General features: G+C 52.2%; 1 protein-coding gene across 1 annotated transcript in view; it reads right to left on the bottom strand.

Moving 5' to 3' along the window:
* Positions 1-13,921, bottom strand: part of MYO7A (myosin VIIA) — a 101,866-nt gene that overhangs the window by 73,708 nt on the left and 14,237 nt on the right. Inside the window, exons 3-4 of the mRNA XM_061150984.1 lie at positions 10,008-10,160; positions 182-366 (exon numbers count right to left, since the gene is read on the bottom strand). Coding sequence (XP_061006967.1) covers positions 182-366; positions 10,008-10,160 — 338 coding nt within the window. The remainder of the gene's footprint in view (positions 1-181; positions 367-10,007; positions 10,161-13,921) is intronic.

Raw genomic sequence — 13,921 nt, 5'->3', positions numbered from 1 at the left:
TAACTTAACAGGAGCCAGCAGTAAGGTTGGCATCAAAAGCTAACATGAGCTCTGGTGACAATAGAGATAAAAGGCCTGGGAAAGGGGAGGTGATTCTCTATATTATGAGGCATTAGCAGGAGCATAGAGCAGGAGTTCCAGGGGCTAAGCCTGGAGCTCCAAGCTGGTGCTGGGTGCCCACCTGATGATGCAGCACTGGTCACGGCTGTTGCGCTTCATATTGAAGTAGCAATTGTCAGCAATGGCAAAGATGTGGGGGGGCATCTCCCCAATCTTCTTGTTGGTATACTGGCGGATGTGTTCTGGCGAGTAGATAGAGAGCAGCTGGTAGGGGTTCACAGCCACCAGGATGGAGCCTGTGTAGGTCTGTGGGCAACAAGGAACAGAGAGCTCATCCCTTCCTATGTAGGGGGCTCTGATTCTAGAAAGCTCTCAGGCTCTGCCCTACTCCGTCCCTCTGGAAGGCAGAGCACTGGCTTTGGTGTTGGAATCCTACCTCCCTATGAGCTGGGGGGGTGGGGGTGGGGGGCGGAGTGCAGGCAGCGGGCTTCAGGTTAGCATTGGGCCGGCTCGGAGTAGGTGCATAGAAACATTTGATGAAAGGAGGAAGCGGGGGGCCGGGGAGGGAGGGAGGGTCTCAAAGCCTCGATTTCCTTATCTTTATCTGTAAAATGGGTATAGTATAACTGTCTATGAAGATTAAAGAAGATGGTGGACTTTAAAATTCATAGCAGGTAATCCTCAAAGGCTGACTCCCACCTTTGCCTCCAAACCCTGCACCTCAAACTATGGGAGTGAAATTCACAAATTGGACCTTTCCAGAGTAGAGGAGATGGGTAGGTGAGAAGGGAGTGGAATGAAGCCATTAAGAGCTAAAGGGGCTGGGTGGGTCCCCGTCTCTGCAGCACTGCCCCTGCACTCTGGGGAACAGAGCACCCCCAGCCATCCTGGGTGGTGTGGGCACAGGGGCCAGACAGACCTCAGAGAGCCTTCCGGGGGGGTTTCCCCTCCTCGAGCTCCTTGGTTAGTGCACCTGGGTGCAAAATTTCCTGCTGTGGACCCAGATCCTGCCACACAGGGGACAACAAGACCTGGTCCTCCTGCCTCCAGGTCACAGTGAGGCCCTCAGGGGTTACTTCTCCTTCTCCGCCCCCCTCCACTTCCCATTCCAACTGTAAAAGGTCATGCCCAGCCGATCACTGGTGATGGATCTATTGACATCTGAGCCCAGATGGGCTGAAGAAAGTTGTGAGTTTGCAGGGGAGGGATCAGCCCCATCCATCCCCTCCCACCCGGGGCTGCGGGCATCACACCAGAGCCACAGCCACACCCTGGCAGCCTCAGCCCCTAGGTGGCCATGCAGGGAAAGCTCTGCTGCTAGCACCACATACCAGGCCAGTGCCCACCCCAGGGCCAGCTGTGCCATGCAAGGCAGCCCTGGCCTGGGCGCCCCAGACCCAGGCTTCCGTCCTATCAGACATCGCCTTTCTGAGCCCCAGAGGACCCTCCTCTCCCCATCCTGGCTCTTCCTCTGAGTAGCCCAGGCCAGAAGCAGCTGAGATTCACCAGGCTCACTGCCTGACCATGTGCCAGAGCCTGAGCAGCAGGGATGGGGTGGGATGGGGAAGGAGGCTGGAGGGGAGCTGCCAGGCCAAGCACATACGGAGAGCGGGAGCCTGCTCTGTGCTACTCACCCGCCCTCCACAGTTGGTCTGAGGTTGGAAAGTAGGGAAAAAAGAGAACTCATCAGTGGGAATGGGGTGATAAGGATCTTCTCCAGCAGCAACACCCAACACAGCCCAGGTGAGTCCATTGGGCTGGCTCCCCAGAGCAGGACCTGTCAACCTCTAGCCCCAGGGGGCCTCGGCCACTGTCCCCCACAGCTCAGCCCTGCCAAGCAGTGGATATCAGCTAGATTATGGTCCCCAGGTGGGAGAGACAGCCACAAGAAACATCCCTGTGAATTTAGAAAGATGGTAACAATAACCCTATATGCAAGACAGCAAAAGAGACACAGATGTATAGAACAGTCTTTTGGACTCTGTGGGAGAGGGTGAGGGTGGGATGATTTTCGAGAATGACACTGAAACATGCATATTATCATATATGAAACGAATTGCCAGTCCAGTTTCGATGCATGAGACAGGATGCTCAGGGCTGGTGCACTGGGATGACCCAGAGGGATGGGATGGGGAGGGAGGTTCAGGATGGGGAACACATGTACACCCGTGGCGGATTCATGTCAATGTATGGCAAAACCACTACAATATTGTAAAGTAATTAGCCTCCAATTAAAATAAATAAATTTATATTTTAAAAATCTAACTTAAAAAAAGAAAAGAAAGAAACAGCCCTGTGGCAAATCAACTACTTCTCTAAGTCTGTCTGTTCATCTGTAAAAGGGGTATGGTTAACACCCACCTCCCAAGGCTGCTATAAAGACCAAAGGGCACAACCTTTGCCAAGTGCCTGGTGCCGGGCTGGCTGTCTACAAGCACCTTCCTTTCTTCTGAGTATTTCCTTAACAGCAGGCACGGCTCTCAACCACTTGGCCCTTGATTGCCATGTGGTCTGAGGCTGACTGTGTGCTGGTATTCAAGAACCCTTCCCTGAGGCACAAGGGAAGGCTGACAGCCACACCTGGGTGCCCAGGAGGGAGAGCCTGGGGCCAAGGGGAACTCATACCAGGCACACGAGATGGAGAGGGTGCAGGGCGGGCAGAGGGCTCTCAGCGGGAATCAAGCACAGAGGCGTGAAAGGGCAGGAGGTTTGGGAAGATTGCTAGGAAAAGGTCACCCTGACAGCTGGGGAGGATAAATAGCAGTTACAGAGGCTGGAGGCAGACGCACTATTTCAAACCCAATGAACCAGTCAACAGCAGAGTCAGAGCCAGACCGAGGTGGCCCTGAGGACAGGTTGGTGACCGAGCACAGACAGGAGCAGTGCCAGAGAGGGCGCGGGTGCGCTGAGACACCACGAGGAGCCTTCCCAGGGCTGGGCCTGGACCATTTCTCCTCATCACCCTTCCATGGCCCTCTCTCCTCTGCCCACAGCCCAGAGGGCCCTCCTGAGCACTAGGCCCCTCAGCCCTCTGCCCCCTAGACATCCCCACTTGATGTCCACCAGCCTGCCCAGACCACAGCCCACTCTCCACTCCAATCCTGCTCCTCCTCTGCCTCCCAGCTCGGCCAACAGTGCCACCACTGTCCTTCACCACCATCCTTCACCAGGGCGGGATGCTGGGGGAGTCTCCCCTCCTTCCTAACAACCCACTTCTCTCCACGGACATGGCCATGTTCCTGGCCAGGCACCTCCCCTCCGGACTCCCAGCCTTCACCATGCCCTCTACAATCTGCCCACCACTGGGAATCTGGGTCAGCTCTTTGAAAATCTGACCGTGTCATCCCCCTGCTATAACCCTTTAGGAGGTTCCCCATGGCCTCAGGACAGAATCCATATCCTTTCCCTGCCCACAAGACCCCTGAGCCCTGGCCCCTGCCAGCCAAAGCCCACAGACAGAGGCTATCTCCACATTAAACGCTCAGTTAAAAGCACCATAATCTATCCCCTGCCCCCTCACCCAACTCACGCCTGATCATTCCTTTGCATCCAAGAGATGACCACTCCCTCCGCAGGAAGTCAGCACCCTCCCATGTGACCCATCACAGCCTGCCCAGCTCCTTTCACTTGACCATCTGACTCCTCCATAATTCTGGCTCAAGGCCTCTGGCCCCAGCCTTGCTCTCCTCTCTACCTGAGGTCAGTACTATCCACAGTGCATAGGACATGCTCAGCACATGTTTGGTGAGTGAATGGAAGAGTGACTAAATTAATGGGTGGAGAAGAAATTCACTTCTGTCCACAGGAAACAGCAAGGAAGGGAGCTAAGGGGTCAAGCGTTAGTTGCTCAGTCATGTCTGACTCTTTGCAACCCCATAGACAATAGCCCGCCAGGCTCCTCTGTCCACGGAATTCTCCAGGCAAGAAGGCTGGAGTGGGTTGCCATGCCCTTCTCCAGGAGATCTCCTGCATTGCAGGCAGAGTCTTTACCATCTGAGCCACCAGGAAAGCCCATAAGAGGACACACCTGTCAGCAATACTGCGGCAGCCCTGCCTATGCTGATAGGAAGGATGGCCCGGGGCTGTGGCTAGTGGAAAAGCACACAACAGTGTGTGGAGCAATGCTATCACATGTGTAGGAAAAAAGTTTTAATTATATGTATAATTTAATATCACAGATATCATATATATATATATATATATATATAAAATCTTTCTCTTGAAGGATAGATAAGAAGTTAGTAGCAGTGGTTGTGTCCGTGGCAAAAGGAACACTTTCCAATCTGTAGCACCTGCACCCATTTCAAACTAAACAATGAAAAAGCCTCTTCCTTCAGAGAGAGGATGCACACCAGCAGAGGAACAAGGACACACCCCCTGCCAGGTGCAGGACTTGGCAGCTCCCAGGCCATTGCTCTCTGTATTGTCGGAAGGCCCCTGTGAGGTGTAGTTATGACGCTCCTTCTCAGATGGGAGAACTGAGCCTCCAAGAAGGGGCGGGACTTGCCAAGGTCACACAGCAGATAAGTGGGGATTGGGATAACGGAAGGACCCTGGCACCAGAGCCCCAGCTCTCACCTCCCCACCTGGACTCCCCCAAATCCCAGGGATTCACCTGCAAGACTGTGGGGCTGGTGGCAGGGGAGGCAGAAGAAGTGAGGGGCTTGGCCACTGCTGACAAGGAGACTCAAGCCTCTCTCTGCACTTCAGACCTGTCCTCTGCCTTAGGCTCTGGGCACTGCTCTCTGAGCCCCTCTGGCCCTGTCTCTCCAAGGCTTCATGGTAAACAGAGGGTTAATGTCCACTCCCCAACACTGGCATTTTGTCGAGTCTCCAGTGATAAAGCCCACCCTGTGGGGCCGTGGGCTGGGGTAGGGAAGAGATAAGGACTATTCCTGAGTCAAAGACATAGCACACAGGTCCCTAGGGGGCCCCAAGTTCCAGGTGGAGATCAAGGAGCCTCTCTTAGGTCGGAGACACACCCCAGGAGATACAGTAGGAATCCACCTCCTCCTCTGGGAAACCCCTGGGCCTGCTATCCCTGGGGCCTTCTGCTTAGCAGGCCATGGAGACACATACGATAGCAATGTCACAGAGCTACCCACCCCATTGTACCAAAGGGGTGACAGAGACCAGAAATGGGTAGGGATTCCCCAAAGGCCACCTGTCAAAACCTGGACCCAGGCCTCCCAGCTCCCAGACCAGAGCTCCAGTCCCTGCTCAGCATCAGCCCTGCCACCTGTTCCTTGAAAGACCCAGCAATGACCCCTGGCCTCTGGGACCACCCGATGAGAGGCTGCTGTTTGCTGTTTAGTCACTAAGTCATGTCTGACTCATTGCAACCCCATGGACTGTAGCCCACAGGTTCCTCTGTCCACGGGATTTCCCATGCAAAATACTGGAGTGGGTTGCCATTTCCTTCTCCAGGGGATCTTTCCAACCCAGGAATCAAACTCATATCTCCTGCATTGGCAGGTGGGTTCTTTACCACTGAGCTACCAGGGTAGCTCACATAAGGGATACTTTGAGATTAAATCAGTTAATTCATGTAAAATACTTACAACAGTGCCGAGCAGAAGTTGAAGACTGAATAAACGTTATTCATGGCAGTATTCGTCTAGAGATTAAAAATGCTGCCCTATCTGTGTGCTAAGTTGCTTCAGTTGTGTCTGACTCTTTGCAACCCTGTAGACTGTAGTCCGCCAAGCTCCCCTGTCCATGCGATTTTCCAGGCCAGACCACTGGAGTGGGTTGCCATTTCCTCCTCCAGTGGATTTTCCCAACCGAGATATCAAACCCACATCTCTTAGTTCTCCTGCATTGGCAGGCGGGTTCTTTATCACTAGTACCACCTGGGCGCTAAAATTACACTAAAACAAAAAGATTCATTTCTACCATATTACTCAGACATATACAGTAGAGTACATTAAGAGAAAACTGCTCTAAACCTCACTCATCATATAGTATCAATACTATAAGCAACCAACATCTCAATCTCGCAAAAAAAAGTTTACTAACCCAATACTAAGTACTTGTCTGACTCAACAGAAGCACACTGTGACTTTTGGTATATTTGATATATTCTGAGTATTTGACATAGTGATCAAATGCAGAATCATGAACAAGCTTATAACCCCTTCTTCAGAAGTTACTGATACTTGGTGGAATCAATGCTACCATAGTCTGAACTCACAATACTACTGTAAATTACTCTGTAAATTATCTTACACTTGAAATTAACAAATACTAACCATTCCCACTGCATCTTGGTCAAAGGGATTCCAGTCCACATTCTCAGGATATTGTGCAAGGACCTTAGACTTGAATGTTTGTCTCAGTGGTGTCTGCTCAAAATTTTTGCCTTCAGTTGAGAGGTTACTAGGGGTCCTCCGAGGGCTCTGCCCCACTTAGGGTGCCTGGGGCTAACTTACGGCCCTGGGGTGCTGTCCCTCAGGCTCCTGGGGGCAGACCAGCTGGAGCAGGCAAGTCCTGGGCAGACAGCCAGGGACAGAGCCTCCTCCAGGCCCAAGGCTATGAGTGGCCGTGGTAATCTGAGGAAATCCCAGGTGCGTAGGGCTGTACCCAGTGTAACCTAAGCCATGAAGTGATCAGGGTTGCCATGGTTAGGGACAGGTACAGTTTCTGAGTGGGACAATAACCCAGCTGCTTCTTCAAAGCCCTGGTCTAATCCTACTTCATTCACTCAGTCACAAAAGCACAGAGTCAGCAAGTCAAGGAAACCTCCTTGAGCCCTGCAGCTCTGGAGCGCAGGACCCTGCACCAACAGACACCCCTAATCTTAGGTCCACAGACTACGCAAGCTGGGGACCTTCCAGGTGCTGTGGCTGGATTTCCGACCGTGAGTCTCTGAATGGGAAAGAGAGCTTAGACACCTCATCTGGGCTCCATCCCCATGCCCTTCCCACCCCCACTTCCTGTCCCTCACCCAAAAATCAGTCAGAAAGGTTACTAGCAAAACTTCTAATGAGGCAAATGGCACAGACCTCAGGGTTTTCTGGAGAATCCATAAATCTCTGGAATTCTTTTATTTGATCCCACAGTCAACCTAGGTAAGGCCATAATGTCCAGGCTGATTTCTTTCCTGACTGCCCCCTAATCACACACAGAAGAATATTAGTCAGTCATGTCCAACTCTCTGTGACCCCATGAACTCTAGCCCACCAGATTCCTCTGTCCACGGAATTCTCCATGCAAGAACACTGGAGTGGGTTACCATTCCCTTCTCCAGGGGATCTTCCCGACCCAGGGATCCAACCTGGGTCTCCTGCATTGCAGGCATATTCTTTACCATCTGAGCCACCAGGGAAGCCAGCTAATTAGTCTACTCTGAAAACTTAACAAACCAGATTCACTGATCTGGGACTTCCCTGAACTTTTGGGCAGTCCAGTGGTTAAGGCTCTTCCAGTGCAGGGAGTGCAGGTTCGACCCCCAGTGGGGGAATTAATATCTCACATGCTGTATGGCGCATCCAAAAATAAAAATAAGATTTACTTATGCCAGACTGTCTAAAGTTTTTTCCTCTCTTCTCCCTTTTGGATCCTGTTTTTGCCTTTGTTCTTTGAATCAGTCTACCAACCAACTCCCTCACATATGAGAAACCAGTTTGCGGGCAAAATCACTAAACTGTGTGCTAAATAACCAACTTCATGCCTCAGAGTTATTCTTAGACATGGTCTGCGGGGTCCCTGGTGGAGACAACCCCCATTCAGCTCCTTCCTGTGAAATTCTCCCCAACAGGAGACTGCGTCAGGACATGAGCTCTGCAGTAGCCTCCCTGGGAAGGCAGGTGGGCAGGCTCCCGCTCATCTCCAGACCCAAGTATCAGATTCTACCCCCGCCTGAGTGAGTGGTCACAGAGAGTCTTAGGCCCTCCTGTGTCCAGCTGCTATCCAAGGAGAGGAGCGGGCAGGGAACTGCCAAGAACTGGGGTGTTGACACCAGTGGTCACATGGGGCTTCTCTGGCCTGGGCTCAAGTCCTAGCCCCACCCCACTGTCTGGGTGATGCTGCTCATATCTGGAGGTATCATCATGTCCTGCCCTCTGGATGAGGGAAGGAGTAAAAGGGGCTTTGTCAGTACTAAGGGGCTCCTGTGTTGTCTCTGCCTACACAATCAACACATGTCCAAGGCCAGAGCACAGCTTGAGAGCCCAAGGCTGCAGAAGGACCCAGAGTGGGGAGGCTGGCAGAGGGCCTCCCCAGCAGCTGAGATGCCACAATGCCAGGGCTTTTGGGGGCCCTGAGAGCTCCTTGTTGTGCTTCCTCAGGCTCCCTCAGACTCTCCCGGCCCTGGCTCCTATTCACGGTCCTGACAACTCACTCGCCTGGCATGGTCCTGCCCCATGCCTTCTGATCATGCAATGCCCCTTCCTGAATGCCACCTCTCCTGGCATTCAGGAAGGGAACTGGGAGTGAGGCCTCCCTTTCACAGACCCTGTGTGACCAGCTCTGCACTTCTCCCAGGCACTTATCACCCCATCTCTCCTGAGCATGACTGGCCTGGGGACCTGCCTCAGGGGGTTCTCGCCAGCACTTTCTTTGTTGTACATCCATGGCTTCCTTTGCCCCTGAGCTGCTCAGGCCAGGGACATGCAGTGACCCCAGCACACAGCTCTACAACTCAGCCTTGTGAAGCCTCAGTTTCCCTCTCTGTAAAATGGGACTACGGGGCTAGATCAGCCATTCTCAGAGAAGGCTGAGATCCCGGAGGATCCCCAGGATCCTTTCAGGAAGTCCATAAAGCCTTGTCTTTTCCACCAGCATATCTGTAAGGCCAGATTTTCTTCATACACTTCAGCCAAAGCAATATCACATCAGTATGGATGTGTGGCAGAGAATCAGGTTGTCTTCTATTGAGTTGGCCAAAAAATTCACTTGGGTTATATGTAAGATGTTACAGAAGCAAACAAACTTTTTGGCCCACCATAATATTAAGTCAGATACTAAAGATATTTGAATTTTAAAAACTGTAAAACAGTGCCACTCTTCTCATTAATTTTTTTATACTGACAAATTTATTTTCTTAAAAATATGCTATGTTATTCTGTAATGGATTTTTGTGGTTATTGTTTAATGAATTAATAATTTTAAATGTCCTGGTTATAATTTGTAATATGGTAAATATCAATAGATACAACATACATAAACAAAAGCTCTTTGAGGCCCTCAAAAAAATTTAATAGCATAAGGGGTTCCTGAGGCCAAAAAGTGTGAGGATCTTTAGACTAATGGTCTCAATAAGACCATCTTGTCCTGATGGTCTCTGAGGTCACCTCTTGGAATCAATTCAGTCCTAGCTGAGTGAGATGCTCTTTATTTGTCCTCATGAATTTCAAGGTGAGGAAGTGTGGTGTGTGTGTATGACAGGGTTCTAGTTTCAAGGTTTTGGGGGATCCAGGAGCATGTTCCATCCTTCATCCCCTTCCTGAGGATACAGACTTCCAACCCATCCTCCTCTTGACCTTGAAAGACCCATGGCAGGTCCTGACCCCACCGCAAACCCAGGGAAAGCTGCAGATCCCCCATCCCTGGGCAAAGCACTGAGCCTGTTGCCCTCCCCTGACTGGTCTGGCCTCCCAGCAGTTTCAGCAGCCTCCCTACAGAGGCACAGAAACCTGTGGGAAAAAACTTTCCGTTCCTCAATCACAAACCACACAAGGAAGAGTCAGTCGATCAGTCGTGTCGGATTCTTTGTGACCCCGTGGACTGTAGCCCGCCAGGCTCCTCTGTCCATGCGATTCCCCAGGCGACAATACTGGAGGGGGTTGCCATCCAGACCAAAAGTGAGGATAAGCCACAGACAGAGCGGCTGTGGGCAAGGGCTGAGTCCCTGATCCCAGCAGGCCGCTGCAGAGGCGGGGTGGGGCGGGGCTACACGTGGAGGGACCAGAGGTAGGCGGGGTGGCTGGCGGCCGGGCAAGACTCACGTAGATGAGATGGTCTCGGTATCTAATGAGCAGGTTGCGCAGGATGCCGGCTTCATTGAGGTCCCCCAAGCGGATCATGTCCTCCACGCCGTGGACCGACGTGGGGTGCATGGGCTTGATGTGCGTGGCATTCTGCGGGGAGATCCAGTGTTCCTGCGGAGATGCACAGTGGCTAACGTCAGCTTGTCCTCCTGAGACACAGGCTACACTCTGCCAGGGAAGGGAACCCCGGATATCTGCGACCCCACAAGGGCCTCGTCCTCTGCTGCGCCAAACACTGTCGGTTCTAACAGGTTGACTCCCACGAGTAAAAGTGATACCGCCCACCCTTACCCTCCATGGAGCGCTCTTCCTCCTCTTAGGGAATTCTCTTTGCAGACCTTACATGTGGGCATGGCAGGGACTTTGGCCCTACCTTGTAGCTGTCATAAAAGGGATTAGTCTCTCCAGTCAGTTTATAGGATGGAGTGAAAAGTGTAATAATTGGAGTTAGACTTGACTTTAAATCCAAACTCCAGTAAACTGTCGTACAAAAAGTTACTCAGATGGTGCAATACTATTGCACTATCTGCCTGCTGCCACGGGGTGGCAGATGGTTGCACATCTGGGCAATAGCTTTGGCTTGTTCATAGAGCTTGCAAAGCTCTGGTTTCCTCTGACCGCTGGAATCCTCCCCTCCCCTCGGAGGTCTCCAGCACCCTCTACTTACATTCCTCACCTCTCAGAGAAATGGGAATCACTCCTGTGCTCTGTGGTATGGCTATAACCTGAGTCAAACCTCCAAAGACCTCTGGGTCCCTCTCCCTATTCCCAAAGGCTCGAAGCATAGGAGCCTGAAGACCAGGCAGGAGCCAGGGTTCCCATGGCTGGGTCAGGGCCTCCTCTCAGCCCCCACACACCCTGGGTATCCCACTGAAAGGCAGTGGTCACACTGGGTTACCATTGTGTGAACACAGTTCTGGCCCTGACCCCTCAATTTTCCCCAAGGCTGGGCGATTAGGTTCCATGTTTGCTATAGCCTGGTTCACAGTGCTTCAAACAGGGGCCAGGCACAAAGTCGGGGCAGAGAATCCCTGATGAACAGATGGCTGACTTCTGACAACTAGGAACCAAGTCTGAATTAAAAGCCAAGTCCTAGTCCTGGAGAGACCCCACAAGTCCCCTATTCCAGCTTCCTTACTTCACATGAGAAAATAGGATCAGAAGACCAAGGCCCTCAGAGAGCTCAGGGACAGGCTAGCCATTGCCGGTGACTCCAGTTTCCCTGGCATTGCAAGGCACTTCCTGGGCCAGGGGCATTGCATTCCAGGTCAGGCCCTCACACAGCCCTGACGTGAATGGGCTGGATGGTGAGATCAGAGAACCCTCCTAGACTTTCCAGTCCCGGGTGGAACATTCCTCTCTTCCACCCCATTTCTTGATAAAAGTTGGTCCAGATGGAAAATTCCCTTTCCCTATTTGGTCCTAGGCCCTAGCATGGGTCAGAGGGGAGAGGATGCCGGGCAGGCTGTCTGCCTTCCCCACTCGACCCCAGTCTCTGTTTCCATAATTCCTCTGCAGGACACTTCAGCCCAGAGTTAAGAGGTAGCTCAGCCTCTGCAAGACCCATAGCCCTGTGCGTGTCAGTTTGCTTCCCTGAACCTCTACGACCTCATCTATGAAATGGGGATGAGAATAACAATCCCCTTTTCTTAGGGATGTTGGGAGGGTTAATAGATATGATAATGGTCAACTTTTGTTTCACTCCTCCTAGGTCTAAAAAGCCCTAGTTCCTGGTAACTGATCAACCAGTCCTGGGTATTATCACTCTAACGCCTTCTAGTTTTTGTTGCAAAAGAGATGTATATTCTCATTTGTTCCTCTTAACATCGCATCATGGAATTACTGGCCCTGTTTTACAGTGAAGTGGTACATTGGAGAGGTAAAGTGCTCTGCTCAGTTAAATGGCAGAGCTGAGCCTCTCCCCACTCCTTTCCTGCATGGAGAGTCACCCAGCTGAGGTCAGCACCCCTCAGGTCAATGTCCACAGATAGCTACGACACAGACCAAAGTGCAACCAGGGCAGAAACTGAGGCCTGACCCTGAAGGCAAACCAGTGAGAGACAGAGAGGGCCTGGGGATACATCTGGGAAAGAGCTGACCTGGCAATGAATTCAGAGAGACAGGGACCATGTGCTCTGCAAAGGAGGGGAAGAAGGGGTATGTCCGGCAATGAGAACAGCTTGGACAAAAGCAGAGTATTAGGACTTCAGTGAAGATGGGAACCATGGCCTCTCATTCATTCAGCACATCTTCATAGAGAAACTTCTCTAAGGAGAACTTTGTTGTGCTCCAGGGAACCAGATGTGACTCACCTGGCCTCAGGCTGGGGGAGTCTGTGGCAGAGAGGTCAAAGATGATAGCTTGGAGGTGGATCGGGGAGGGAATGGGAGTGGGAAAAGCTGGTGAAAGAAGAGGCCAGAAGCCCCCCGGGGCCCAGCGCCACCAAAGCAAACGCAGGCCCCATCCTGCTCGCAGCCAGTCGATCACATTCCTCCCTGCTCTGCAGCCCCCATTCTCAGGGCCTCTGTGGGGGCGAGTGGGAGTGGATCTCTGGGATCTGGTAACACAGTTACGGGACACCATCTGACATGCAACATGACCCAGGTGAAACTCAAGCCTGCAGGCAGAGTCCCTGGGCCCCACCCCGGGGGTTCCAGGCTGGTTCCTGGACCTGTCTGTGCTGCCAGCCAAACCCGGGCGCCCCTTCTGCGCCTGCAACCTCACAAGAGCTTCCTGGAGGGCCCTGGAACTGGAGCCTCTGGGATGACACTGCAGGCACTCTGCTTCTAAAGCCCAGGGGACAAAAGTGTGGTTAACAGAACCTGAGCTCCAAAGTTGCCACTGAGATGTTGGGAGAGGAAACACACACACACAAAGGCCAGAGGCCCTGGATCCCATCCCCTCACGGCAGCACCCCTCACTAGCTGTGTAAGTGGGCCTGGGGTCCCTCTCTGGACTCCAGTTTCCCCTTGAGGTCACAGAGGCTGTCCTCCCTGCCTTTCACACACACTGTGAGGACTTAAAGACAGAACCTGGGTCAAAAGGCTTTGCAAACCCCAAGGCTGGTATCTCTGGAGGCTGCAAAGATAATAGTGATGCCCCCACCTTCTCCATGGCCCTTACTGGGCCTCCAGGGTCCTGAGCCCACCCCAACCCGCAACAGAGCCTTCTTCTCCAAGTCACAGCACCCTTTCACATCCATCAGACTCAGAGGCTAAGACAGGACAGTCTCTACGTCTCTAGCACCACCCACAGTATTGGGTACAACCCAAATTATGGTAAATTGAATTTCCCCAGTCTCTCACGTCTCTGCCAAACCACAACCGTGTACTCCGCACCACATTTACACATGCCCCCACCACATACGCATGTGCCATGCCCACGAACACACGCCCAGAGTTCCCAGACTTCCCTCATCTGGGCCACCCACCCACCTTCTCTAAGGCAGGACCCTGACTTTAGACCTTTCCTTCCGTCCCCAAGGCCCCACTATCACTGCCTCTGAAATTTATACTTCTGTGTCCCTTTCCTTCAGGGTCACAAGAGATAAAGGGTTCAACTGTTAGACTGATTTCCGGGCAGCACTGGGGTGGACAGTGGATTCATCTGATGCTGTAACTCCGCAGAACCAGACTGGCTGTTTTCAGAGCACCTCTCCCTTTTCTGAGTCATTCATGTGTGATCTCACATATGAGTCAATACCCCTGTGAGATAGTTGTTAGAGATAGTTATCTCCATTTTACAGAAGGGGAAACTGAGGTTCAGAAGGGAAAGAGATTTGGCCAAGGTTGCATAGCTTGGGCATCAAGTGGGCAGGATGGCATTTGAATCCAGTCTCTCTGACCCCAAAGCATCCCTGAACCTGAGGAGCT

Source organism: Dama dama, chromosome 1, assembly GCF_033118175.1.
Source record: "Dama dama isolate Ldn47 chromosome 1, ASM3311817v1, whole genome shotgun sequence".
NCBI lineage: Eukaryota > Metazoa > Chordata > Mammalia > Artiodactyla > Cervidae > Dama > Dama dama.
The sequence above is the reverse complement of the archived record's forward strand: the minus strand, read 5'-3'. Positions and strand labels throughout refer to the sequence as shown.